Source organism: Corylus avellana, chromosome ca6, assembly GCF_901000735.1.
Source record: "Corylus avellana chromosome ca6, CavTom2PMs-1.0".
Classification (NCBI taxonomy): Eukaryota; Viridiplantae; Streptophyta; class Magnoliopsida; order Fagales; family Betulaceae; genus Corylus; species Corylus avellana.
This window is the reverse complement of record NC_081546.1, coordinates 11,734,307-11,759,141: the sequence shown is the minus strand read 5'-3', so window position 1 is coordinate 11,759,141 and position 24,835 is coordinate 11,734,307. Positions and strand designations below refer to the sequence as shown.

General features: G+C 37.3%; 3 protein-coding genes and 1 pseudogene across 3 annotated transcripts in view; 3 read left to right on the top strand and 1 right to left on the bottom strand.

The window, feature by feature from the left end:
• LOC132185185 (abietadienol/abietadienal oxidase) overlaps positions 1-1,617 on the top strand; it is a 6,781-nt gene extending 5,164 nt beyond the window's left edge. The window contains exons 8-9 of the mRNA XM_059598990.1: positions 396-453; positions 1,042-1,617. Coding sequence (XP_059454973.1) covers positions 396-453; positions 1,042-1,617 — 634 coding nt within the window. The remainder of the gene's footprint in view (positions 1-395; positions 454-1,041) is intronic.
• Positions 1,618-1,928: 311 nt separating this feature from the next.
• On the bottom strand, positions 1,929-7,215 carry LOC132185184 (uncharacterized; annotated as a pseudogene).
• A 1,185-nt stretch (positions 7,216-8,400) lies between these two features.
• LOC132184529 (uncharacterized) lies at positions 8,401-13,215 on the top strand. The gene is made up of 7 exons (XM_059598199.1): positions 8,401-8,567; positions 8,662-8,732; positions 10,939-10,987; positions 11,113-11,220; positions 12,034-12,115; positions 12,247-12,545; positions 12,651-13,215. Exons 1-6 carry the CDS (start codon positions 8,519-8,521, stop codon positions 12,512-12,514), a joined length of 627 nt encoding a protein of 208 aa, XP_059454182.1. The 5' UTR covers positions 8,401-8,518; the 3' UTR covers positions 12,515-12,545; positions 12,651-13,215.
• A 2,116-nt stretch (positions 13,216-15,331) lies between these two features.
• On the top strand, positions 15,332-17,216 carry LOC132184292 (probable xyloglucan galactosyltransferase GT17). Its single transcript, XM_059597869.1, has one exon. The coding sequence runs from the start codon at positions 15,491-15,493 to the stop codon at positions 16,958-16,960; it is 1,470 nt and encodes a 489-aa protein (XP_059453852.1). The 5' UTR covers positions 15,332-15,490; the 3' UTR covers positions 16,961-17,216.
• The last annotated feature ends 7,619 nt before the right edge of the window (positions 17,217-24,835 follow it).

Below are 24,835 nucleotides of genomic sequence, written 5' to 3'. Positions count from 1 at the left end.
GGTAAAGTATAGACATCACATTCCTAGGCTAGATGACATGTTGGATGAATTGCATGGATCATGTATTTTTACAAAAATTGATTTGAAAAGTGGGTATTATCAAATTAGGATGAAAGAGCGTGATGAATGGAAAATTGCCTTTAAAACTAAATATGGATTGTATGAGTGGTTGGTAATGCCTTTTGGTCTAACTAATGCACCAAGTTCATTTATGAGGTTAATGAATCAGCATTGCGTGCGTTTATAAGTAGATTTGTTGTAGTCTATTTTGATGATATTTTGGTGTATAACAAGAACTTAGATGAGCATATTAATCATTTGCAATGTGTGCTTGATGTTTTGAGAAAAGAAAAACAATATGTCAATTTAAAGAAATGCTCCTTCTGCATGGACAGAGTTGTGTTTCTTGGTTATGTTATTACCGTGAAAGGAATTGAGGTGAATGAGGAAAAGGTGAAGGCTATCAAGGAATGACCCACACCTAAGTCAATCACGAAGGTAAGAAGTTTTCATGGTTTGGCTAGTTTTTATCGGCAATTTGTCAAAAATTTCAGTACTCTAGCTGCACCACTCATTGAAATTGTTAAAAAATCTGTATGTTTTAAATGGGGTAGGGAGCAAGATCGTGCATTTATTGAGATTAAAGAAATGTTATGTGGTGCTCCGGAATAGGTATTGGAGTTGTTTTGATGCAAGAGAAGCGGCCACAGCCTATTTTAGTGAAAAGCTAAATGGAGCAGCTTTGAACTACCCGACATATGACAAGGAGCTTTATGCATTGGTGGGAGCATTGGAGACTTGGCAACACTACCTTTAGCCGAAAGAATTTGTCATACATACCGACCATGAATTCTTGAAGCAATTGAAAGGACAAGGTAAGTTGAATAGAAGGCATGCAAGTAGGTAGAATTCATTGAGACCTTCCTTTTTGTAATCAAATACAAACAAGGTAAGGAAAATATTGTGGCTGGTGCATTATCAAGAAGATATGTCATTGTCTCTACTTTAAATGCAAAATTATTGGGATTTTAATATGTTAAGGAATTGTATGCTAATGATGATGACTATGCAAGTGTTTATGGAGTGTGTGAGAAGGCAGCGTTTGAAAAGTTCTACAGACTAGATGGGTACTTGTTTAGAGAGAATAGACTGTGTCCTAATAGTTTTAGGCGTGAGTTGCTTGTGCGTGAAGCATATGGAGGTGGTTTAATGGGTCATTTTGGTGTAAGGAAGACTTTAGACGTGTTGTATGAATATTTTTTTTGGCCAAAGATGAAACGTGATGTGGAGAGAGTTTGTGCTAGATGCGTTATATGTAGGCAGGCAGAATCTAGAGTCTTACCACATGGATTATACACTCCTTTGCCCGTACCTAGTGCGTCATGGGTCGATATTTCTATGGACTTTGTTTTAGGCTTGCCTTGGTCAAGGAAAGGTAGGGAATCAATTTTTGTGGTTGTTGATAGGTTTTCTAAGATGACACATTTCATCTTTTATCATAAAACCGATGATGCAACCCACATCGCCGATTTATTCTTTAGAGAGATAGTACGGCTCCATGGTGTTCCTAGGAGTATTGTGTCTGATCGTGATGTTAAGTTCCTTAGCTATTTTTGAAAAGTCTTGTGGGGAAAGTTGGAGACTAAATTATTGTTTTCAACTACTTGTCACCTCCAAATGGATGGACAAACCGAGGTAGTGAATAGCAATGGCGGAGCCAGCTATTTTATATTGGGGGTGCCGCTAAAATTTTTTTTGCGTCCTAAAAATTTTCTTCACCCGAAAAATTTGGTAATTCACACAATATATACATCACAAAAAATATCTATAAAAGTTCATAAATATGTGCTGAAATTGATATATTAGAAATGTAACATGTCGACATTATATCAAAAAGATAGAAATACAAAAAAAAAAAAAAAAAGTGTCTAGAACTGCACTTTTCGGTCTCTTAGAAATACAAAATCATCAAGTATCGAATCTAAATCGAAACTCTCAGCAATTTCCCTTTCAATATAGAGAACTAAACTATTTGCAAGAAAATCATCTTCCATTTTGTTGCGAAGTCGTGTTTTAACAATTTTCATTGCTGAAAATGCTCGTTCGGTAGTTGTTGTAAACACTGGAAGAGTCAAAACAAGACGAATCGATCTATCAATAAGATCATATGTCTTTGATTTTTTCGCCTTTGCCAATCATTGGCATAATTCTGCAATGGAAGACAAATTTTGTAATGTCGGATCACTAAGCACATCAAGTTCAAAATACCTCAACTGATATCTCAAATTAATTTTCTCCTGCTCAGAAAAATCAAGAGGATGATACTTTTCCGCAAGGATACATATATCGTCAATTTAAAAGGATTTATAAGCATCTTTTGGATTCAAAGCAGAGCTAAGTATCAAAAGTTTCATCGCATTTTCACCAAACCTACTATCAAGTTCTTGCAATTGAAAGTTGATAGTAGTATTGAATATGTCAAAATGATAATGATGCTCCAATGTAATGTGATTCTTTTGACTACGACCTCGACCTTCAATATAGCGAGTACTCAAATTCGGAATGTCAATTTCAGCTTTCTTGGAGAAAGAGACAATGTTCTCAAGCAAATTATCCCAACCATCATCTCTCAACTTTTGGATAAGTTTTTCTGCAATAGAAACTGAATTAGTAGCATTCAAAATGTCTTGAGATTTTTGCTGCAAAACTTGACAAAGAACATCAGTAATGCCCATGATTTCCTTCATTAAATGTAAAATAAATATGAACTCGAAGGATGTAAGCATTTTATAAGCAGCCTTAGCATCTCCTCGTTGAGAGTAAGTACCCCCTTCTCTTCCAACATCTTCAACCACTGTACAAGTAGCATCAAACATCCTTATTAGGCTACAAATAGAATTAAAATGCGAACCCCAACGAGAATCACCAGCTTGTTTCAAAGTGCCAATTTGATTAGCCCCTATTCCAGTTTCAAGCTCACCAATAGCTTTCAAATGTGCAATTTGTGTTGTATGAAAAGCTTGTAGTTGATCATGACGTTTACATGAAGCACTGGCCACATTGATAACAAAGTTCAAATTTGTGAAGAACACATGAACAAAAGACACCTCTCTAGATGCAGCAACTAATGCTAATTGTAATTGATGAGCAAAACAATGAACATAATATGCACAAGAACAATCCTTAAGAAATAATGCTTGCAATCCCTTCCATTCACCACGCATGTTACTAGCACCATTATATCCTTGTCCACGAATATTTTGAATATCAAGGCAATGACGAGAGAGAACATCAGATATTCCATTCTTTAAAGTCAATGCCGATGTATCTTTAACATTAACTATATCAAAGAAACATTCTTGTATAAAACCATCTTTGTCAACAAATCTCAAAACAATTGCCATTTGTTCTCTCTTAGACTCATCACGTGCCTCATCAACAATGATGCAAAATTTAGAGTCTCCAATATCTTCATGAATTTTCTTTCGCACTTTACTTGCCAATGACTTGCAAAATCTCATTTTGAATTGTATGTGAAGTATACTTCGCAGATTTTGGAGCATTTTCCAAAACAACACTAGCAACTTTATCATTATATGATGCCAAAATCTTAATCAGCGCGAGAAAATTACCTCGATTTTTTGAATCAAGAGTCTCATCATGACCTCTAGAAGCACATCCTTGAAATGCAAGCCACCGAACAGCATCAAGAGAAGTTTTCACACGTAGTCGATTATTTTGAATTTGTTCAATACTTTGTGTATTCAATACTTTATCGATATGCCGTGATTGATTTCGTAAATCCTCATAAGATTTCATAGCATTATTATGAGGTGAACAAGGATCCTCCCCAATATGAGTAAAAAATGCACAATTTTTTCCCTCATGAACTTTTCTCCAATTTCTAAATCCCTTGATAGTAAATACATCCCATCCAGGACGTCCATCTCTTTTCATAGTAAAAAGATAACATGGTAGACAATATGCAGCATCCTTAGAACGAGAATACTCAAGCTAAGGAAATTGTGTGAACCAAGAGGCTTGAAAGCGACGAGGGTGATTTTCTGGTCCAGAAAGTGGATAATTTGCAAGAATAAATCGATTTGGACCATCTTTCAAATAAGCCCACCTTATTTCATCACGTCGATTGACTGGATAGTCCCACATCGGAGGACGTAATCCTGGATCTCGCTCTATAGAAATAGAAGAAACATCAACTTCATTAACATTGAGTGTGGATGATTTAAAAAGAATCTCTTGTGTTTCCGCAATTGGAGATTCAAAAAGATGTTATTCATCTTCAACCCTTGGAGATTTAAGATGACGCTCATTAGGATTTGAAGTTTCGGCATTAGATTCCAACAGTGTATTACTTTTCGAAATGTCGGCTTCTTTCCTTTTGAAGAATGAATCGATAGTTTTAAATTTTGACATGATTCATGAACCTAAAATTTTCAAGTTAAATCACGACCCCGTAAGAGACAATCAAAGTTTATAAACATTAAACAACAAAATAAGCAATCATACGGATATTAAAGTTTATTCAATCATTCAAATTAATAGTGAAATTAAATTAATGTTTAATCAAAGTTTATATGGATATAAGCAACAAAATAAACATTAAAGTTTAAAACCCACAAATTAAACAGAGGAAAAAAAGAGGATGAATAAAAAATGTAGTACAAAAGTTTAGGGTTTAGGAAATTACTAGTGTTGTGACTCACCTGAGAAGATAGAGAGTGTGTCTTTGATTTCGATTTCCTAAGAACCCGCCGGACCCAAAAGGGCCAAATTAACTGAATTGTAGAAAACACCAAAATATTTGAACTTTTCTCCCAAACCCTCTTCCTGTAAAAGGAGCAAAATATAAATCTAAAACTAGAGCATAAAAATACAAAAGCAATGAAGCCAGGGAGGAGGAGACAAGGAGTTACTTGTGAATCTGACAATCTTTGATAGAAAGAACAGAGAACGAAGAGACTAGAGAGAGTTTGAGAGACTGAGAGAGAGCGTCTTAGAGATTTTTTTTTTTTGGGGGTGCTCCGCCACTGGCCATAATCACTCCAAGAAAAACAAGGAAATTTGACCAACTACACATCATTGAGATATTACATCAAACATGTGATGCGTGTTAAGTTTGAGCAAGGCCAAAAAAGGAAACAAATGCTTATATCCCTCACAATCAAAGCTTAAACCATAATGACAATAAACAAGAGCAATTCAAGTCATGAATCAAGGTAAGTGGCTCAAGAATGTCACTTAGGCATTTTGTCAAACATGTGGTGTGCACAAATATTTAGTCATGTGCAAAGAACTCACAGATAATGGAAAATCATACCTAAATACATCACAAACAATGTGTATAACACAACCACAACCAGAATCAAGCATAACAATTAACAAGAAATGAGACAAGATTAAATCATGGGAATCATACTGTTCGGTTGCAGAGAAACTTGAAGAAAGTGAAAGAAAATAAAAATGTTAAGCACTAAGTTTATGCATTTTGCTTTCATGGTTACCTGTAGGCTGTAGCTAGAAATTTGACTGAGATCTGCAGCCGGCTTGTTTGGCCGTCGATTCGCTCGATATTGTGGCCTAACGGAGCACTGAAGCGGTGAGAAACTGAGAAAGGGAACGGTTTTTTTCTCGATGGGACTAATTTATTTGCCGTCAACAGATTGGGTTGAATGGATTATGGGGATGGGGGTATATAGCCGTGCGGGTCCTGCGGGAGAACTAGAGAACAGGGGAAGGGATGGGGGTGCTGGGGTGTGGGAGATTGCCGAAGGGTAGGTAAAATTGTAAATTATTATTTTTTTATTTTTTTTATTTTTTATTTTTTAGGGTGCCATGGGTTATATATATAAATAAAAAAAAAAATTAAATCCTTGGGACCCCCAAGGTACCACGTGGTTCCGCCACTGGAGAATAGAACTTTATCTACTTTGTTGCGTACTATAATTCAAAAGAACTTGAAAAATTGGGAGGATTGTTTGCCATTCATTGAGTTTGCATATAATCGGAGTGTTCATTTTACCACTAAATTTTTCCCATTTGAGATTGTTTACGGTTTTACTCCACTAACTTCTTTGAATTTGCTACATTTGCTAGTTAATGAAAAGACTAGTTTGGACGGTCAAAAGAAGGCTGAGATGGTGAAGAAACTCCATGAACGTGTACGGCAACATATAGAAAAGAAAAATGAGCAATATGCAACTAAAGCCAACAAGGGTCGTAGACAAGTCATCTTTGAACCGAGTGATTGGGTTTGGGTGCATATGAGAAATAAAAGATTTCCAGCCCATAGGCGGTCCAAGCTACATCCTAGAGGGGATGATCTATTTCAAGTCCTTGCAAGAATCAATGATAATGCATACAAGTTGGATCTTCCAGGCGAGTATAACATTAGTGCTACATTTAATATTTCTGATCTTTCTCATTTTGATGTAGGTGATGATTCAAGGACGAATCCTTTTGAAGAGAGGGGGAATGATGAGAATCAACAAGCACCATTTAAGGATCTATTCCATGTTCAAGTTGGGCCTATTACTAGAGTAAGATCTAAGAAGATCAAAGAAGCACTTAATGGGCTGATTCAAGAGATTTGGGCGGGTTCTAAAATGGGACATTCCAAGCTTGGCCCAAAGGAAGATGAAGGCGTAATAAATTTAATCCAAGCTATTGATGGGGCTGATCTTGCTTAATTGAGCATAATTTCCTTAGCATTGGCGTTGATTAATGGTTGATTATGATTGATTGACTTTCCAATTACATACCAATTAATTGGCTGATTGACTTTCCAATTATAAACCAATTAATTAGCTGATTAACTTACCTATTTTAAGACCTTCCTTAGGCGTGATTTTCTTGCCTATTTCAGTCTATTTTTGGCATGGAGTAGTTGCTAATTTCAGACCAAATCAACCTTAATTTTAGGCTTCTATTATTTAGTCTTTTTTTTTTTTTTTTTTTAATCTACTTTCCAATGTTTGAACCAATTTAATTTCTTTTTCATAGCAGGCAAGTAGTCTTATTTTCATCCATGTTTTATAAATAGCATTCACTCGTAATGAGGACATCATGAATGAAAATTAGGAAAAAGTGAGGTTTGCTTCTTCTATTGATTCTTCAAAGAACTTGTGAACTTATCAATGATTCTTCCTTGTGGCATTCAAACTTTATACCTTCGGTTCGTGATTCAGTTATAATCATTGGGTCAAGGCTTGTTACTTTATACCTTTGGTTCGCGTTTCATTTATAAATGTTGGGTCGGGGTTTTCTATCAAAAAAATCTGAATTTTAGCTTTCTTGGGTCAGTATTCCAATATTGTTTGTTGGGTCTCAAAAGCGTGTCGATTGAGGTTCGCATCATTATGTGTAGCATATTAAGGAATTAAATCGTCCATATGTAGGAAAGATAGATCGTACCTCATCTTAGTGGTTAGGTAGACGGTCTGTGCCAATCGAAGATGGATTATACTTACTCTTTAATAATGATACTTTCTTATTTATTTTTATCATACATAGAATGAATTTTTTTGATTAAATATGATTAACCATTGTTGTATGGATAGCGATGAAGCCAATACCTTGCTCTCTTCTTATTCTCTTTCAATTCTCTTTTATATTATTTTATGCACTTAAGTTTCACACAAAATTAACAACTTTCTCTTTAAGTTACTTTTAATCTTGAAAAACTTGAAAACAAGGTTCGCGCAGTGCTTGAGGTTCGACACTCTCAATATAGTCCTATTCTACAAAGATTCGTCCTATTGCGAATAGTATTTTCACTATTTATATTTTTGCATGCAAAAAAACCACATCAAGAAGTAAGGACAAGAACTTGCCCTTAAATCTTTCTAGTGCACTCGTAGAAGGCAAAGCCAAAGAGCCAAGGGTCTTTGAAGCACAATTCCTTTATCCGGCTGAAAAATTGCCCTTTACTACCGAGCAGCAGATGCCACTACTTGTAGACAGCTTTGCACGATGAGCGGCGGAGAACGAGAGGCCGAAAGAGGCGAGTGTGCTGGGTAGATAAATAGAAAAAGTGAAGGGAATAGTTTCTACTTTCAACTAGGGATATGAGAATAAAAATTAAGTGTTTTTGCTCATTTGTCTTAAGGTGTTTCACGCTGATTTGTTAAGCCCTTATTAGATGGCACAAAGGACTTGTTTTGTACTAAAATTTTATAGAAGTTATTCTCATATAAAAAATACAATAATATTACATACATTTATTTCCTATACAATCTAGGGGGTATGTAGATGGCCCATCGTTTGCAGCCCAGTCCACGAGAGACCGAGTGCGTGTGGATTGGGCCAGGTCGGGAGAAATGAAGGTGGCGTCGGTAAATAGGTATAGGGGTCGTAATTAGAGGCACAAACGGTACCCACTGGTATCCAAATCGTAAAAATCCCCAAACTCTACTTTCTAACTCCGATTGCCGAGTTCTTCGAGAATCCTCTATCAAACACACATACGCGCAGAGAGAGAGAGAGAGAGAGAGGGAGAGAGATGGCAGGAAGAGAGGTCCGCGAATACACCAATCTCACCGACCCTAAAGGTATTGTTTTTTATTTCTCTTTCGTAATTGTTTTGTGTTTTGCTTTTTGTTTTCTTAACTTTGTTAAAAATATGAATTTGATTTAATGTGACAGACAAGAAATGGGGGAAAGGGAAGGAGAAGATAGATGATGAAGACATCACTTTCCAACGCATGGTCGCAAAGGTTAGCCGCATTGTCTCACCCTCTCCTCCTTCTCTTCCTTTTAAATAATAATAATAATTCCAATAGCCTTAGTATAATTGGATACCCACTTGTTAATTTCAGTTGGTAACCTCACGAGTAATTTTCTTGCCTTATTGCCTGATTATTGTTCGTCTAATAAGTTGATATTGGGAGTTACAATAAACAATAAGGGTACGTTTGGTACGCTAGGAATAGTCATTCCCAATAAAAGCTATTTATTTTATTAATAGAATAGTCATTCTGCACACCAAACATGTTTTTGGTGCTCGGGGAACAAGTTTACATTACCTTTTCTTTTTGAAGAATGGTATATACTACAATTGTTTAGTTTGCTTTTTTGCTTCTTCTTTGTATCTATTTGAATTAAATGTTCATATGCTTATATGATTGTCTTGCTTTGGTATTTTTGTGAAATGGCGTTAAGCCATCCGTAAATTCTTTAGTTTAGATCACAATGACTTAAAGCTATTTCATCAGCTTGAACACTTGGCCTTGACTTGGATCCTCATAAGGTAGTGAAGTGAATATTTTTTTTACAAGTAACCGAAAATATTGAGAATGATTTGTACGGTAAGAATTGATTAAGTAAAATCTTTGACTAGTCACATTCAACTTCCTTGAGGGATTTCCCCAACATGTTGTTTAACAAATTCCAAACTTTCTAGAGTTACCAATAACCTGCATTCAGCTGTGAATTGTTTAGGTTTTGGTCTTGTTTATCATTTCTGTTCCAAGCATTATGTCCCCTACAATTGATTCTTGCTTCTATACTGCTAAGAAAGAAGTGATCCGATAACATCATCAAATTTCTGAACAAATCAAAAGATAAAATATAAGTGGCAATTTTTTTTTTTGATAAGTAATCAATCTTATAAGAAACAAACCAAGTATACGGAGGTATACAAGAGAAACACTCTAGAAAGAAGAAGAATAACACAATTCTAGAAAAAAAAAATAGGAAATTAGAAATGCAGGGCACAATCCAAGTATACGGGAGGTATACAAGATCATTTTCCATAGAGCTGCCGATCATATTAAAAAAAAAAAAAACAAATGAGCCTTATTTCTTCAAATGCTCTTCAAAGGAAAGGGAAAGCCTGTGGGAGGACTAAGCTTGTGATAAAAAAGATTTGATCTCAAACACCCTTCTCTTGGAAGGGATCCAACAGATTTTATCCATGCTGCCTCATCTCAATCAGATGGAGTACAAAAGATTAAAGAACAAGGTAATCAACTCCACCTCCCAATCATATACTGGTCTGATAAAGTTGATGTTCCACTGTATTATGTTGCTAGAAAATTGTAAATGATCTGCCATCGATACCTCCTTAAAACGAGAGATATTAAACATCTCCGGGAAGCTTGTCTTCAAAATCAAATCCTCACACCACTCATTGTGCCAAAATCTGATCTTAGCCCCGCTACCCACTTCAAATCTAACAAATCTAGAAAAATCCCCCCATTTCCTCCTAATGTTTTTCCACACGCCAACCTCGTAAGACCCAATAACCGCGTTAGAACACCATCCTCGCCATAAACTGTCATGCTTCCACAGCCAATCTCCATAAGGCCTCTCTTTCCGTGGCATAGTGCCATTACCACTTCTCCAAAAGAGCTCGGTTAAACAGACATAGGTTTCTAATCCCCAGCCACGAGTTAATTGGAATACAAATCTTAGACAAAACTAATTAGATGAAATTTTAATTCATCACCAACTCCGCCCCACAAGAAATCCTGCCAAAGTTTCTCAATGTGATTAGCTAGACAACCGGGATGGAGAAAAGAGAGAAATAAAAAAGTAGGCAGATTAGAAAGATTGCTTTTAATCAAAGTGATCTTCCCACCCTAGGTGCGCTTAATGCTTTAAATGATATTTCGATTACTTATTAAAAGAAATTATGTTAGGAGATAATTAGACATTTTTCCATCAAGTGCTTCCATATAGTTGGGTTTCGATTTGAGAGAAAGTACATGTAATATCTTTTTTTTTTTTTTTCTGTTGGCTCTGAACATTAGGATTTAGGGTGTAGAAAGGGTTTTTCTTCACTACGTATCACACTGGTCTGTTGTAGTTTTGTCCACCTTCTGCAACTTGTTTTTTTGTGTGAAACCTTGAGGGGAGTTTTCTGATAACTTGCCCGGGCAGGGATCTTGGCTTCCTTTACCGGGCAATTGATGCAAGCAGATGCAAGAGGTTGCTGGAGAGCGTGGAGGCTACCTTCACGGGCGAGGCGGTAATCCCCTCACTCTCTCTCTCTCTCTCTCTCTATTCATGCCCGAGTGTATGTATTTGTGTGTTATTCTTTCTTTCTTTCTTTTTATGTTTCATTTCTTGAACTTATTTTATTTGAGTATGCAGCCCTGGACAGTGATGATCTACTCTATCTCAAGGAGCAGATGGAAGCTGAGGAGGATGCAGAACGCCTGCTTCGTCGCACTGAGAAACGAGCATTTGCTGCATTTAAGATATCCTATTTTGTTCTTGAAGGAGGGGCAATTGTGTTGGTCTGAAATGAAATTGTTTCTAATGTTTTGATTTGCACGTTGGCCTTAATTTAATGGTAATTAAAATTTTAGTGAATCTTGCTGTAGAACTTGTAGGCTCTCCTTTGACCTGGCTCTTAATGAATGATTCTATTGATTTTCTGCTTAATTTTTAAGTCATGTGTTGCTTATTTTTATATAGCTGATTGATGACATCTAACTTAACAATGTAGTTTAATTTCTTGGCATCGAAATGGAGTTGTGCTAGGTGGCCTGAACATATCGTAACTGTGTTTCATTTCATGTATGCGTCTGAAACCCATATAGCATGAGGAGCCCACCCCATTTCTACATACAAACTGGAATCCTCTGTAGTCATTGTCTCGCTATCTTCTCTCCTTTTCCTACCTCTTTTTATTTATTTATTTATTTATTTTATTTTATTTTATTTTCTTTTCTTTTTTCTTTGCAATACTTAAAAAATAGTCATTTAAGACTAAATTAATGCTAGATTCTTCTTGTGCTGTGGCCATGGTATCCGAGTGTCTTCCTACCTAGCTAATACCATTGAAATTGATACCTCTGGTATTTTCATGCCCTCTACTTGCTGAAAAACATGTTACATGACAAGTGCTGTAAAATGCTATGAAGTTGAGTTATGGCATGTTTTTATCTGGTTTCCTAACGCATCTGTGGAGATGATTGCTGGGAAAGGCTGAAACTTTTCCCTATGTTGATGCAAATGTTGTTTTATGGTACGTCTCTCTCTCTGTCTCTTCCTTAACCTTTGGACACAAAGCTGCAAGTTTAGCTGATTCTTCACCTGCATCAGTCCCCTTGCCACTTCGAGTTGAGCCCAAGCCCAAGAGTGGAATCAGGTCCTCTCTCTCTCTCTCTCTCTACACACAATATGTGCATTTCAATCTTTAGATATTTTTATTGAGCAACAAAAATTCACGCTGTCTAGTTGCCTTTTTCTTCTGATATCTGTATTTTATCTGGATTGTAGACAGCAAGTTCTATTGAAGAAAGTAGTGGAAATTAAACCCAAAAGGCAGAGATCTTCTGATCCATCTGATGGGAATCGGTCTACTCCAGCTTCAAATAAGTTTGAGTCTCACCTGAAGAAGGAAAATGAGCAGCCTGAGGCTGACCAGGAGGAGAAAGAGCAGCCTTTGTCAAGATCGAATAAAGCAGATGAAGATACTAACATGGAAAATCCTGTTAAAAGTTTGCTAGGATTGGCATACGCAAGTTCGGATGATGATGAAGACTGAAGAATGAATTGGTATCTGTTGGTGCAACACTGTGCGTTCATTTTTCTTTGTTGATAAGTAGTTTATTGAAGAAAAAAAAAAAGAAGTTCATTGATAAGTACAGCATGCTTTCTTTCTCATTGACAAATATTTTCAGTCTGACCAGGATCAGTTGTCATTGAAGCAAACTTAGGATTAATATTATACTGTACAACCAGAGTAGGATTTTCGATTTTAGGTACTATATTTAGCCTTCAAGTTGTGGTGCCATTGTTGCATTTGATATATCCTCTACTCTTTGACTCAGCAGCTAGATCCTGAACTGCATCGTACAGCTCCTGATGATTTTTGTCAATGACCTCACAGATCTGGCGTCTGCAACCTGGAAATCTTGTTTGACACGTATAGTGTGGCTTGCCCCTCTGGCAACTGTTTTGACTGAAAGAAGCTCCATTTTTGAAAAAACATCCTCACAGAATAATTTCCAGGAGCTTGTTTTTTCTGTAGCTGCTCTTTCCCCCATCTCTGGCCCTTTTTTAAGCTTAATTTTTCCTTTATATTTCTTGTTTGTAAATATGCAAGATAATTTGGATTTTCTGTGGTCCTATGTTTCCTTTTACCTTTCCGGGCATGTTTGTGGTCCTTTTTGGCTTTAATATATTTGTGAGCACAAGCATTATTGTTATCAAATGACAATGACAGCGTACATGTTGGATCCTTATTATTATTATTATTATGTGAAAGAGATGTATGGTTTAAATAGTTCATAGTTGAATAGTGATGGGTTTACGTAAAGACATTGGCATCCGTTAGTTGCAATTAGGTAAAAAATGGTTGTACATGTACATGGCTAATACTAGCTTGCATATGTTCTTGTCCTGCAAGTATCCATCATCGTGCCCAAGAAGCAAGAACTTGTTTCTGTTTCTGAACCAGTATTACAAACATTTTCTTTGCAGTTTTAGTATCACTATCATGTATATATTTATTTAATTGAAATGTGAGGTGAATTAACGTAGTCAAGGTTCGTATATATGATATCTGCTTTGATGTCATATTTTTTCAAGAGAAAATATTCCAGTCTCATTAATTGAAGGATCACGAGTAAAATGTTCTTACATCATTGAGCAAAAGCTCTGAAAAACCATAGTAAAAGCTACAAGGTTTCAAGTCATAAATACATACATATCAATCTAACATTCAAAACTTATCTATGACACCAATCTTTGCTAACTCATGATTAATCTACAGTTGTAACAATAAATTTATTCCCAACAGACTCAATTCAATGCATAGATAGCTCATATTCTTCGGCCCTGAAGCAAAAGCCCCATGCTAAAACAATTCACGTCCACAACCCAAAGGTCTAGACAAACCTTATTAAAACAAAGATGCAAAAATAAATAAAACAAAAAACCCAACACCAGCAGAAAAACAGCCACTAAAGGCATAGATTTACTCCTGGCAGTCTAAATCTACAACCTTCTCCTCGTAGAGTGCTCATGAGAGCAAATCTAAGGATAAAAACTCTTAGTAAAAAACAACAAAATAAGGAAGACAACCATCAAACCAGCAGTGATAGGAGTGAAGGAGATGATGAGCACTGGCTAGCATTTGCGCGTGGTGGAGTGGACGGAGGAAAAGGGTAGCACAACACCTTGGAGGATGGACGAAAGATGCCTGAGTTGTTACTTTATGGCGGGAAGACACCTACAAAAATATAAAAAACCAAGGGAAAAGACGAGCAAGAATCTCTTTTTTACAAATCTAATAGATTTATTATTTGATTTGTGAACTTATGTGGGTCCCATAAAAATTCAATTATAGATTCACCCATTCACTACATAGAGATGGTTAAAAGACAATTGGGAGAATGACTTTTATTATTTCTCGGTGCAAATTTATGTATTAAATGTATGTGTTTTAATTGGACACGAATTTAATGTGTTGTGATTTCTTGGTTGTTGTGTCTACTTGTGTACTCGGTACTCTTATTATTAGAAAGTTGTATGATGAATTGGGTGGTTCACATTTGTTCTCTTATTTAAGCGGTCGGATGCAGGTTTTACGGCCGGCAACCGAATGAAAATTTATGTTCATGTAAACTTTATCCCCAAAACACCAAAGTTAAAATAAAAAAACTCCTTTAATTTGCAGAATTAATGCATTAATAATCAAAATTCTTAATCCGGTGAATTTTCCATTAGGAAGAATCATATGCACAAGCAAACGACCAGAACAGGGTAGGTAGACTTGCTTATACGAATGATCCGTCTCTCCTTTGACCCACAAAGTTAAAATAAAGATAAAGAAAAACGATTCCAAAAAAAAAAAAAATCATTCAAAAGGAAAATGGTTGTCTCTTCCTAGCTCTTGTTAGTCGTTGTTTCTATGTTATATATGTTTTATTTTAGGAAAAAAAAAAAAAAACTCTAGAGGGGTCTCAAGACTCTCAACTATGACTTTTTATTAAATGTACTCTTTAGCATTTCAATTATTATCAACTCGATCATTCCCCAGACGTGTTGTGTTGTGTTGTGGCCACTAGAGCCACCCAAGTGCCACCATATATATTTGTTTTTTGTGTGTTTATAATTATAATTTTTTCCCTCGTTTTAAAAACTTGTCTCTTAATTTGTCGGCATGAAGAGAGGAAGACGAAGATTATTCTTATTCGCTTAGCCGGCTTAATTAGGGAGAAAAGTTGGTTCTCTCTCTCTCTCTCTCTCTCTCTCTCTCTCTTTATTTAATTATGTGCCAATTTGCAACAAGATTGTGACACGTAAATCACTCCTCCATGTGCTTTAAGAAACCACCCCTTTTGTCTCATTCAAGCTTGACTTTTCCCCCTCATCAATGGCCTTACCAGCTCAACCTTTGATATCTCACCAATGAATTCCTCATATTTCATCGCTGCATGTTTCCACCACTGCATCAAACGCCATAAATTAAGTCTCCTCTCTCTCTCTCTCTCTCTCTCTGTGACTGTGTGTGTGTATGATAGATAATATGTTGTTCAGAAAGCAGGCATCTGCTGCAACTCCATGGGCAGCTTTTGGTAGAGACAAATATTCCAAAAACAAAGAAGCCCCATGCTTCTTCATCTTCAACGACACTCCCAATTATAGGCTCAATTGCAATTTTGTCTACCTTTTTGTCTTTCTCTTTGCTTGGTTTCTTCTTCTTCTCTGTTGGTTCCCACCGACAAACACTAAAACCCACACGACCCAAGAACTAGAAGGGTACGTAAGTCATGTCAATCACACAAAATCATTGGCCCCCAGTATTCGCACGTGTGACGGAAGCGTGTCGGTCTACGTGTACTCGTTGCCGGCCGAGTTCAACGTGGGCCTTGCCGAGGATTGCCACCATCTCAACGTCTACACCGACATGTGCCCCCACGTGGCCAACCGCGGCCTCGGCCAGCCTCGCCCGGAAATGGGCTCCGGCGCCGCCTCTTGGTTCGTCACCCACCAGTTCATCGCCGAGATGATATTCCACGCACGCGTGGAGAACCACCCGTGCCGCACGTGGGATCCCGCTCACGCCGACTTGTTCTACGTCCCGTTCTACGGCGGCCTACACGCTTCCAGCAAGTTCCGCGAGTCTGATCTGAAAGCGCGCGACGCGTTGGCCGTCCGATTGGCGGACTATCTCGAAGGTCAGCCTTGGTGGCAAAGGCGCCACGGAAAGGACCACTTCCTGGCGCTGGGGCGGACCGCATGGGATTTCATGAGGACCGACAGTGGGCCCGACTTCGGAGCGAACTGCCTTCTCAACCTGCCAGCTGTCAAGAACATGTCGGTGCTGACCGTGGAGAGAAATCCTTGGCATGGCTCGAACCAACACGGCATCCCCTACCCCTCCTATTTCCACCCGTACACGTGGGACGAGATGCTGACGTGGCAGAACAAGATGAGGCTGTCCGAGCGGCCCCACCTGTGGTCCTTCATCGGCGGCCCACGGAAGGGTCTCGAAAAGGCGGCCGTGAGGGAGAAAATCATGGCGCAATGCGCCGAGTCGAGCCGGTGCAAGCTGGTGAAATGCGGGAGCGGAGCCAGCGAGTGCCACGAGCCGAGCCGGGTGCTGAGCGTCATGACGAAATCGCAGTTTTGCATGCAGGCCGCCGGCGACTCCTTCACGCGGCGGTCGACGTTCGACGCGATTCTCGCCGGGTGCATACCGGTGTTCTTTTCGCCGCACACGGCATACACTCAGTATGCGTGGTTCTTGCCGGAAGATCGGAGCGCGTACTCAGTTTTCATAGACGAGAAGGGCAGCGGAAGCGAGAGGATAGAGGAAGAGCTCCTGAAGATATCGGAAGAAAAATTGAAGAGAATGCGGGAAAGGGTTGTGGATACGATCCCGAGGCTGACGTATGCGCACCCGAATGCGAGCGATGTTGGGTTCAAAGATGCGGTGGATGTTGCACTTGCTGCCTTGTCGAAGCACGTTTCGGAATCCTAGGGCGGCTGTAAATGCAAAGAAAATTAAGATTTTGTTGTTAATGTAGAGTATTGTTACCCCACCAGAAGCAAGAATGTGTGTATTCATTTGTAATATTATATAATGTAGTGATTGATAGAAGCTGTAAATGTTACTTGTGCTTTGAGAAAGCAGTTCTTTGTAGCTTCCCAGATTCACAGACATGGGTCTGTTGGTGGTGGAGCCATCTTCATCTGGGCATTGAATAATTCAAGGTAATCATCACCTCAAAATTCCCATGTTGAATTAAATGGGTTTATTTATTATTACTATTATTATTATTATTATTGTTAAATATATTGGATAATATATTAGAAGCGGAAGAAAGAGAAAGAGAGAGAGAGAGCGGAAGCATATAGGACGACATCTCTTCTATTATGATTGTGTTGATAATGAATACAAAGGTCTCTATTTATAGAGAGGCAAGTAACCTAATAGACTAAGGAAAGTTAAACCTAATAGATTAAGGAAAGGTAAACCTAGTAGACTAATAATACCTAAGAAAGTAAATAACAAGTAAATAACATTAACATAATATTCTTAACATCCCCCCTCAAACTCAATGTGTAAACTTGAGTTCGGGTAAAAGAATAGAGAAAGAAAAATTGTAAGTCACCGAAAAAGCTGCTTGTGCCAAAAGAATTGCCGAAGTAACGCCATAAAAGTTGCTAGAGACCGGTGGATTCTGCCTGAATTGAGCTATACATTTAAGCTGGAGCTTGGTTCACTTGGTGGTAATTTGACTTGAAAACCATATACTAGTAATGAAGAAGCTCGCCTGGTTGGCTGAGAAAAGCAGGGCCGGTTAAAAAGGCTAAGCATGCCTGAAACCCTTGGACCATCTCGCCTGGTCAGTTGAGCTAAGCAGGGCCGGTTGAAGAGGCTAATCATGCCTAAAACCCTTGGATTGTTGAAAGGTCTGACCCAAAAAATTCTCACTAGTAATGGATCAATGACCTAGGAGAGGTTGCAGTGACCGGTGATGGCAGCATTTTACAAGGCATAAGTGGGCCGGTTGAAAGGGGCTTCTTTCGCCCGAGAACCCATGGATTTGAGGAAAGTTTGGTCTGACCTGAGATTGCCTACCGCAAGAAGAATGAACCGGATTGAACTGCGCCAAAGAAAAAGGCTATGGAACCAAATTGAACAATGCATGAATCAACTTGAACCGCATAAAACAAACGCCTAAATTTGAAGAAGAATCTTGTTTTCTGCCATATAGAGATGCCAAAAGCAAAAATAGACCACAAATTTGAAATCAGGACGAAAAATTGAGTAGGAAACACCTGGTCAACTTTTTTTTTTTTACAGTGGTCAAAGTCAACAGTCAACGAAGAAAAAGTCAACCTTATCAAGGTGATGACATGGCAGATCCGCTGATGTGACCAATGTGCTGACGTGGCATATGTGTTGACACGGTAGGGGCTGATGACGTGGCAGAGAAAAGCTAGGGCTGATATGGATCTCTGAAAATATGACACGTGGCTGCAGAAAATAGAAGAAATTCACTGGCACGTGTGATACACGCGCCTCACTGGCGGCGGCGCTGTGGCGCGTGAATCCCACTCGCAAAAGCTTCTACTGGCACGTGGAGGCACATGCAGTGTGGTATGGCGGCGTTCTTGGTGGCGATGTGACCGTCGGCAACGGATCTATGGAACAGTGGGGAAACCAGGCTGATCCACCTCACCTGGCGGCGCGTGGACTGAGAGCAGCACCTTATCGCGGCGCGTGTTGGCACTTCAGAGTGGGTTTGGCGGAGATCTGAACAGATCTGGACTCTTCTCGCCCTGATCTGTCGATTAGCGGTATCCTTGAGGTGATTGGAGCTTTGTAGAGGCCCGTAAAGGAATGAATAGATTCTTAGGCGAGTCTTGCCGGCGTGCCATGGAACCCTTAGGACTCGTGTGGAGGCGCGTTTACTGACGGACAGAACCTTCTGGTGGCGCGTGTGAGCGCTTGGAAGCCTAGACGCTTTAGATCTCTTTGGATCTGTACTTGGCGGCGTTTGGACTGTTGTCGAGGGCAGAAGCGTTGAGTTCCTGGAAGGGCTGCAGCGATTTTGACACTATGGACAACATAAATTTTGAGCGGGGCGTGATGTAAGGCAACGAGACTGAAATTCGTCAAAAAGAAAATACCATAAAAGACAATATTGAAGGTCACAGAAAAGTGGCTCTGATACCATGTTAAATATATTGGATAATATATTAGAAGCGGAAGAAAGAGAGAGAGAAGAGAGACAGAGCGGAAGCATATAGGACTATATCTCTTCTATTATGATTGTGTTGGTAATGAATACAAAGGTCTCTATTTATAGAGAGGCAAGTAACCTAATAGACTAAGGAAAGGTAAACCTAATAAACTAAGGAAAGGTAAACCTAGTAAACTAATAATACCTAAGGAAGTAAATAACAAGTAAATAACATTAACATAATATTCTTAACAATTATTATTATTATTATTATTATTATTTTTTTCTTCTTGTAAAATTGTATCATTTTCTTGTATTGGTCATTATCCTCCCAATTAGGGCTATCGGGTCAACCCGGTTCGGGTCGCTCTGTTTGACCTGCCAATCTAATGAGTTAAATTTTAAATCCGATCTATTTAACTAAACGGGTCTGACTCTTAAACTTAAATCTAACTCGCGAGTAACTCGATACGACAAGCTTGACCTATTTGACCTAATCCAAACACAGGCCATTTGACCTATTTCAACATGTATTTATTATATAAAAAATATACATAATTTGATAAACAGGTCAAGCGGGTCAACCCGGTTATAATCTAAACCCATTTATGCCAAACCATATCCCTATAATTTATTGTCGAGTTCGCAGGTTGTGACAAAAATTACCAACCCTAACTTGAACTAAACAAGGCATTTGTTTTGCTAGCCCTAATATTTACATGGTCAATTTGTAGGGCCAACTTAATAGATTCTTGGGTGAGGTTTTTTTATTTTATTTTATATTTAAATATTTAATTAAATAATTTCAATTTTAAATTATTCTTCTTCATTTTTGTCATTAATTTTCTTTTTACAACGACTTGCAAAATTTATCTATGTTAAGAGACTTAATTTCAACCAATATCCTATTGTGTTGAGCTACTTAACTACATATAACTCTTTATGTATAATTTTAACCTCCACTAACTGCCTTCTCTCTAGAATTCTTCTTTCTCTCTTTTCATCTAAACAACACTAAGAAGAACTTTAAGAGGAGGAAAAATCTAGATCTTCCCTCCTCCCCTTTCATGGTAGCAGTGTTCGGCATCTTCTCTGTAGGCTCCACCGGTCTTCGTTTTTGTGGGTTGCTTTAGATTTAGATCCAGATCTAGTCTCTTCAACCTTAGATCTGATCGTTTTTTTCAGCCAAGGCATGTCTTCCAAAGAGATGTCTACGATGTCGTGCTTCTCCATTGTTGCTTGTAGGGGTTTTTGTTTTTGTTTTTTTGTTGTTGTTTTTATTTTATAGTCCTAGTCGTTGGGCTGAGGACGTGAATAATGCTTCTGGCTTTCACATTGAGAGGAGAATGGTTTGGGTGTGAGTTTTTTGCTCATACCTGGAAAATGGTTTCCTGTGCTCCCAGAAAGAGTGCGTTAGCAGATCTGTTCTATAATTTGGAGATTGGGCTGGGATAGCGGATGTTTGACGTAATAGATTGGTTTTTCATTGTAAAATCTGTTATATTTTCGATTTTTTGACGTGTAATCTTTTAGTTTCGGCTATGATCTTGCAGAACTGTATGTTCTATGATTGTAAGAACTTTTATGCTCTTGACCACTATTAATGAAATCAGATTGATTTTCTGTCCAAAAAAAAAAAAAAAAAAACTCTTTATGTATAATTTAATTCACAAAACAAAATTTACTTTATTCTAAAAATTATTTTAATAAACGAACTTAGCCAATATATTGATTTCAAATTCAGATGAAATTATGAGTTTAGTAACTGTTGTACATGTGCAATTAATCTGACTTTAGATTTTGCTCTTACTTTTTTCCTAAAGTCTTAACAACTTGGATTTTTTTATTTTTATAATATTATTGTTTTACCATAATTGGGGCCTTAAGTAAAGAACATTGATTAACTTTTGTTTGTCATAATTGAGGTTTTAATTTTTTATTTTTAAAAAAGGACACTTAATAATACTATCGTTATTTGGGCATTTTTTATTTATTTATTTTTTATTGAGGGCCTTAATTAAGTGATTGCCTAATTTGCCTACCCTATTGAAATTTCTGTTTTCTGTTTTTTCTCTTAAAATGAAAACATTAACAAACAACTCAAATATAAAATATTCCTAAAAACACAAAATATTTGTGTGTTACCATGAATAAAAAAAAAACCTCCAAAAAGCATTAACAAACATAACTTCTAATAAGTTTAGCCCTTTCTCAATAAACTAAACAAAATTTCAAATTCCTCTTCTCTTCTTTCGATTTTGTTTCCTTTTTTTATTTTCTTCAAGTTTTTTTTTTTTTTTTTTGGTTCTATTTCTATTAAGGAGAATCAAAATTTGAAATTTAGACCAAATTTGAAAAGTATGTACTTTTAAACTATGAGAAAACATTTTAGCTATTTATGAATATTGACTTTTAGCATTTCTCTTAATTAATTCATCATGTCTTATAACATGTCCATGACTGCTAAGGAAAATAGAAATTGAAATTAGACGTACACAATTTTTTAATTAATTAAAACCGAGATTAATGTTTTTTACTCATTTAAAGGTATGTAATTATATCTAATGGGTTCAGTAATTGAATGATATTGTCTTGGTGCAATATGACTAAAGTGTGATGTTATCTACTATTTGTGCCACAAATATATGATTTTTGTGATAAAAGGAGAAATATCTTATTTACCCATTGTAGTTTCACAACTTTATTTTTTGACCCTTAAGATTTACTTTTGATCACAAGAGGTCCATGTGATTTGCCTAAAGACCGATATAATCCTTCTATCCATATGCCGTTAGTAGACTTAACGGAAATCTACGTCACCAGCTTAGGGATTAATTACATTTCGACACGTGTCTTAATTGTCAAATCATCAAATATGACTGGATTATTAATTTGCCATGTAATAAATTTTTTTTTACAATCAAAATACATTTACTTTTTTGTACAGAAACAATTTGTCGTGAAAATTCTTTCATACAAAAAAAAAGAAAAAAAACCCAAACCCATTTCAACCAGACAACCCCATTTCCGATGAAACCCCAAACGTTCTATCCTCGCCATCTTCCCCAACGTCCAGCCACGACCAACCCACTCTCTCCTGCGACGATGCTTCCCCATTCTCCGTTCTTTCAATATCTCTCACTGCCTCTTTTTCTCTAATTTTCTCTTCTTGTTTTATGTCGCGTCTCTCATACAGTTCTCTCTTGCCCAATCTCTCTTTTTATCTTAATTACCTTCTCTAAAAGTCTTTCTCTGCTCAACTCCCTCTCTTTCTTGATCACATCTCACTCTCAAACTCCATCTCTATCAAATATCAAGTTCAAACCTACTCTACAACTCCATTCGAATGGGCTTTGGGGTATAGGGCTTAGGGTTTGAACGGAGAATGGGGAAGCATCGTCACCGAAGAAACGGAAAGCATTGTCGCCGGAGAGTGGGTTGGTCGTGGCCGGAGATTGGGGAAGATGGCGAGGATAGAGCGTTTGGGGTTTCACCGAAGATGGGGTTGTCTGGTTGAATGGGTTTGGGGTTTTTTTTTGTGTGAGAATTTTCACGACTTTGTTGTTTATGTACAATAAAATAAATGTATTTTGATTGTAAAAAAAAAAATATTACGTGGTAAATTAACAATCCAATCATATATGATGATTTGGTAACTAGGACATGTGTCGAAATATAATTGGTCTCCAAGTTAGTGACGTGGAAGTCTACTAACGGCAAATTGATGGAAGGACTATCTCGATCTTTAGGCAAACCACAAGGACATCTTGTGATAAAAAGTAAACCTTAAGAGTCAAAAAATAAAGTTGTGAAACTCTAAAAGTAAATAAAGTATTTAACCCGAAAAAGAAATGTTTGTTTTCTATCTTTTGTCCATCTTCGTATAAAATATAGACAGATCTATTATGGAATCTATAATCGACACATGGATCCTAAAGTTACAGATTCAATAATTAATTTGGAAAATAGATGAATGTGTAACTGCTCGATATCACAAAAGCTTGTTTTGTCTTTAATGGGCTTAATTGAACTCCCCTTCACTTTCTTCCTATTCTCTTTCTTTAATGGTTCTAAATAAGACATGCCAACTAAACTTCATCATGCTGTTCAAATTTGATGACCACTTTGTAAGAAAAAATAAAATAAAAAATAAGTTTATCGCTTTCTTTTAAGTAATGATATTTTGTGTCATTTTAAGAATGATGTGGCTTTTAAAATTACCATTGAGGTTGTGATTAATTATTATTGAATTTTGGTCGAATGGTAATTTTAAAATCCACCTCAATTTTTAAGTGACACAAGGACTACTAAAATTACTTATCTCTTTCCACATATTTTATCCCATTTTTTCTCCACACACCATTGGGGGTGTCAACCAACTCCCGGTTTCCAGTTATTAGCCAAAACCGAGAACCGAAATCAAGGTACCCCGGTTATTGATTTTGGAAAACTAAAACCGGTTCCCAGTTAACCGGTTATACAATAACCAGCCAATTTTTCAGTTTCCCAAGTTTCCCTATTATCCGAACCAGGTAACCAATTTTTTAAAAAAATTGAATTTTGAGCTTATTCTACACTCAAGACCCAACTCAAAACAGCTCCTTGGGTTTAATAAGCTAGCTTGGATTTAAAAGGAAAGAATATGCCTGCCTTTTATAGAAAAGCAGGCTTGGAGGGTTCCATACTTTTCGCAATGTGGGACTGAACCTTCCTCTTCCTGTTTATTATTTCTACACTTGTGGTGCTGTTCTCTGAGGTACGCTTTTCTTTTTCTTTTATTTCTTTTAGTGTTTCTGTTTTCTTCCCTCCCTCTTTTTGTTTGGTTGCTGAGAAATCAGTGAGCCAAAAAATCACAGGGACCCTCAAATTACAAGCTAGAATCATTTGACAGTCCTGGAAAGAGCACATAATATATATATATATATATATATATATAGCACCCGGTTACCGGTTTTTTCCAACTGAAACCGAAACCGGTTTCCTAGTTTCCCGATATTTTTTTACACCCCTACACACCATCAAGGAAATCCCCAAAGTAGCTTTGTACACACTAAGAGCATTCCCAGTAGCTACTCGATCATTTTCCCTAAATTTAAGGATTCAAACTACTTTTTGCTTTCCTATATCAATTTGTTCTCCAATAACTTATATCATTAAAATATTATTTTTTTACTTTACTTTTTTTTATATTTTATTCCTTTAATTTATACTTTCTCTCTCCTTCATATTTTCTTCTTCTCTCTTTCCGATGTAGCAACCCATTTCTTCTTTCTGTGATTTCTTCCTTTTCTTCACCTCCCAGCAAGGAAGCTAATGTCCTCACTCCCGTCTCTGTGATCCTCTTGCACCCAACCACCTCAAATTTCTTCAATTTCCAACACCCCCTCGCGATCGCTATCAACCCCATGTCGTCCAAGTTTGCCGAGTTCTTTATCGACATCAACTCCAACACTTCGCACAACGCGACCCCATCGGCATGCACACGCCTTGACGCCTTGTGTCTTTGATTTGATTTCTGGGTTTCCAATTTTCGCTATTTTTTAAGCACAACTTTATGAGATTTCTGGTTTCTTTGGTTTGATTAGTTGAAAGTTGAAACAAATCTCTGATTCAGTCTGAAATCTCTGATTTAATCGGTCTAGGTTTCTGGGTTTCTTTGGTTT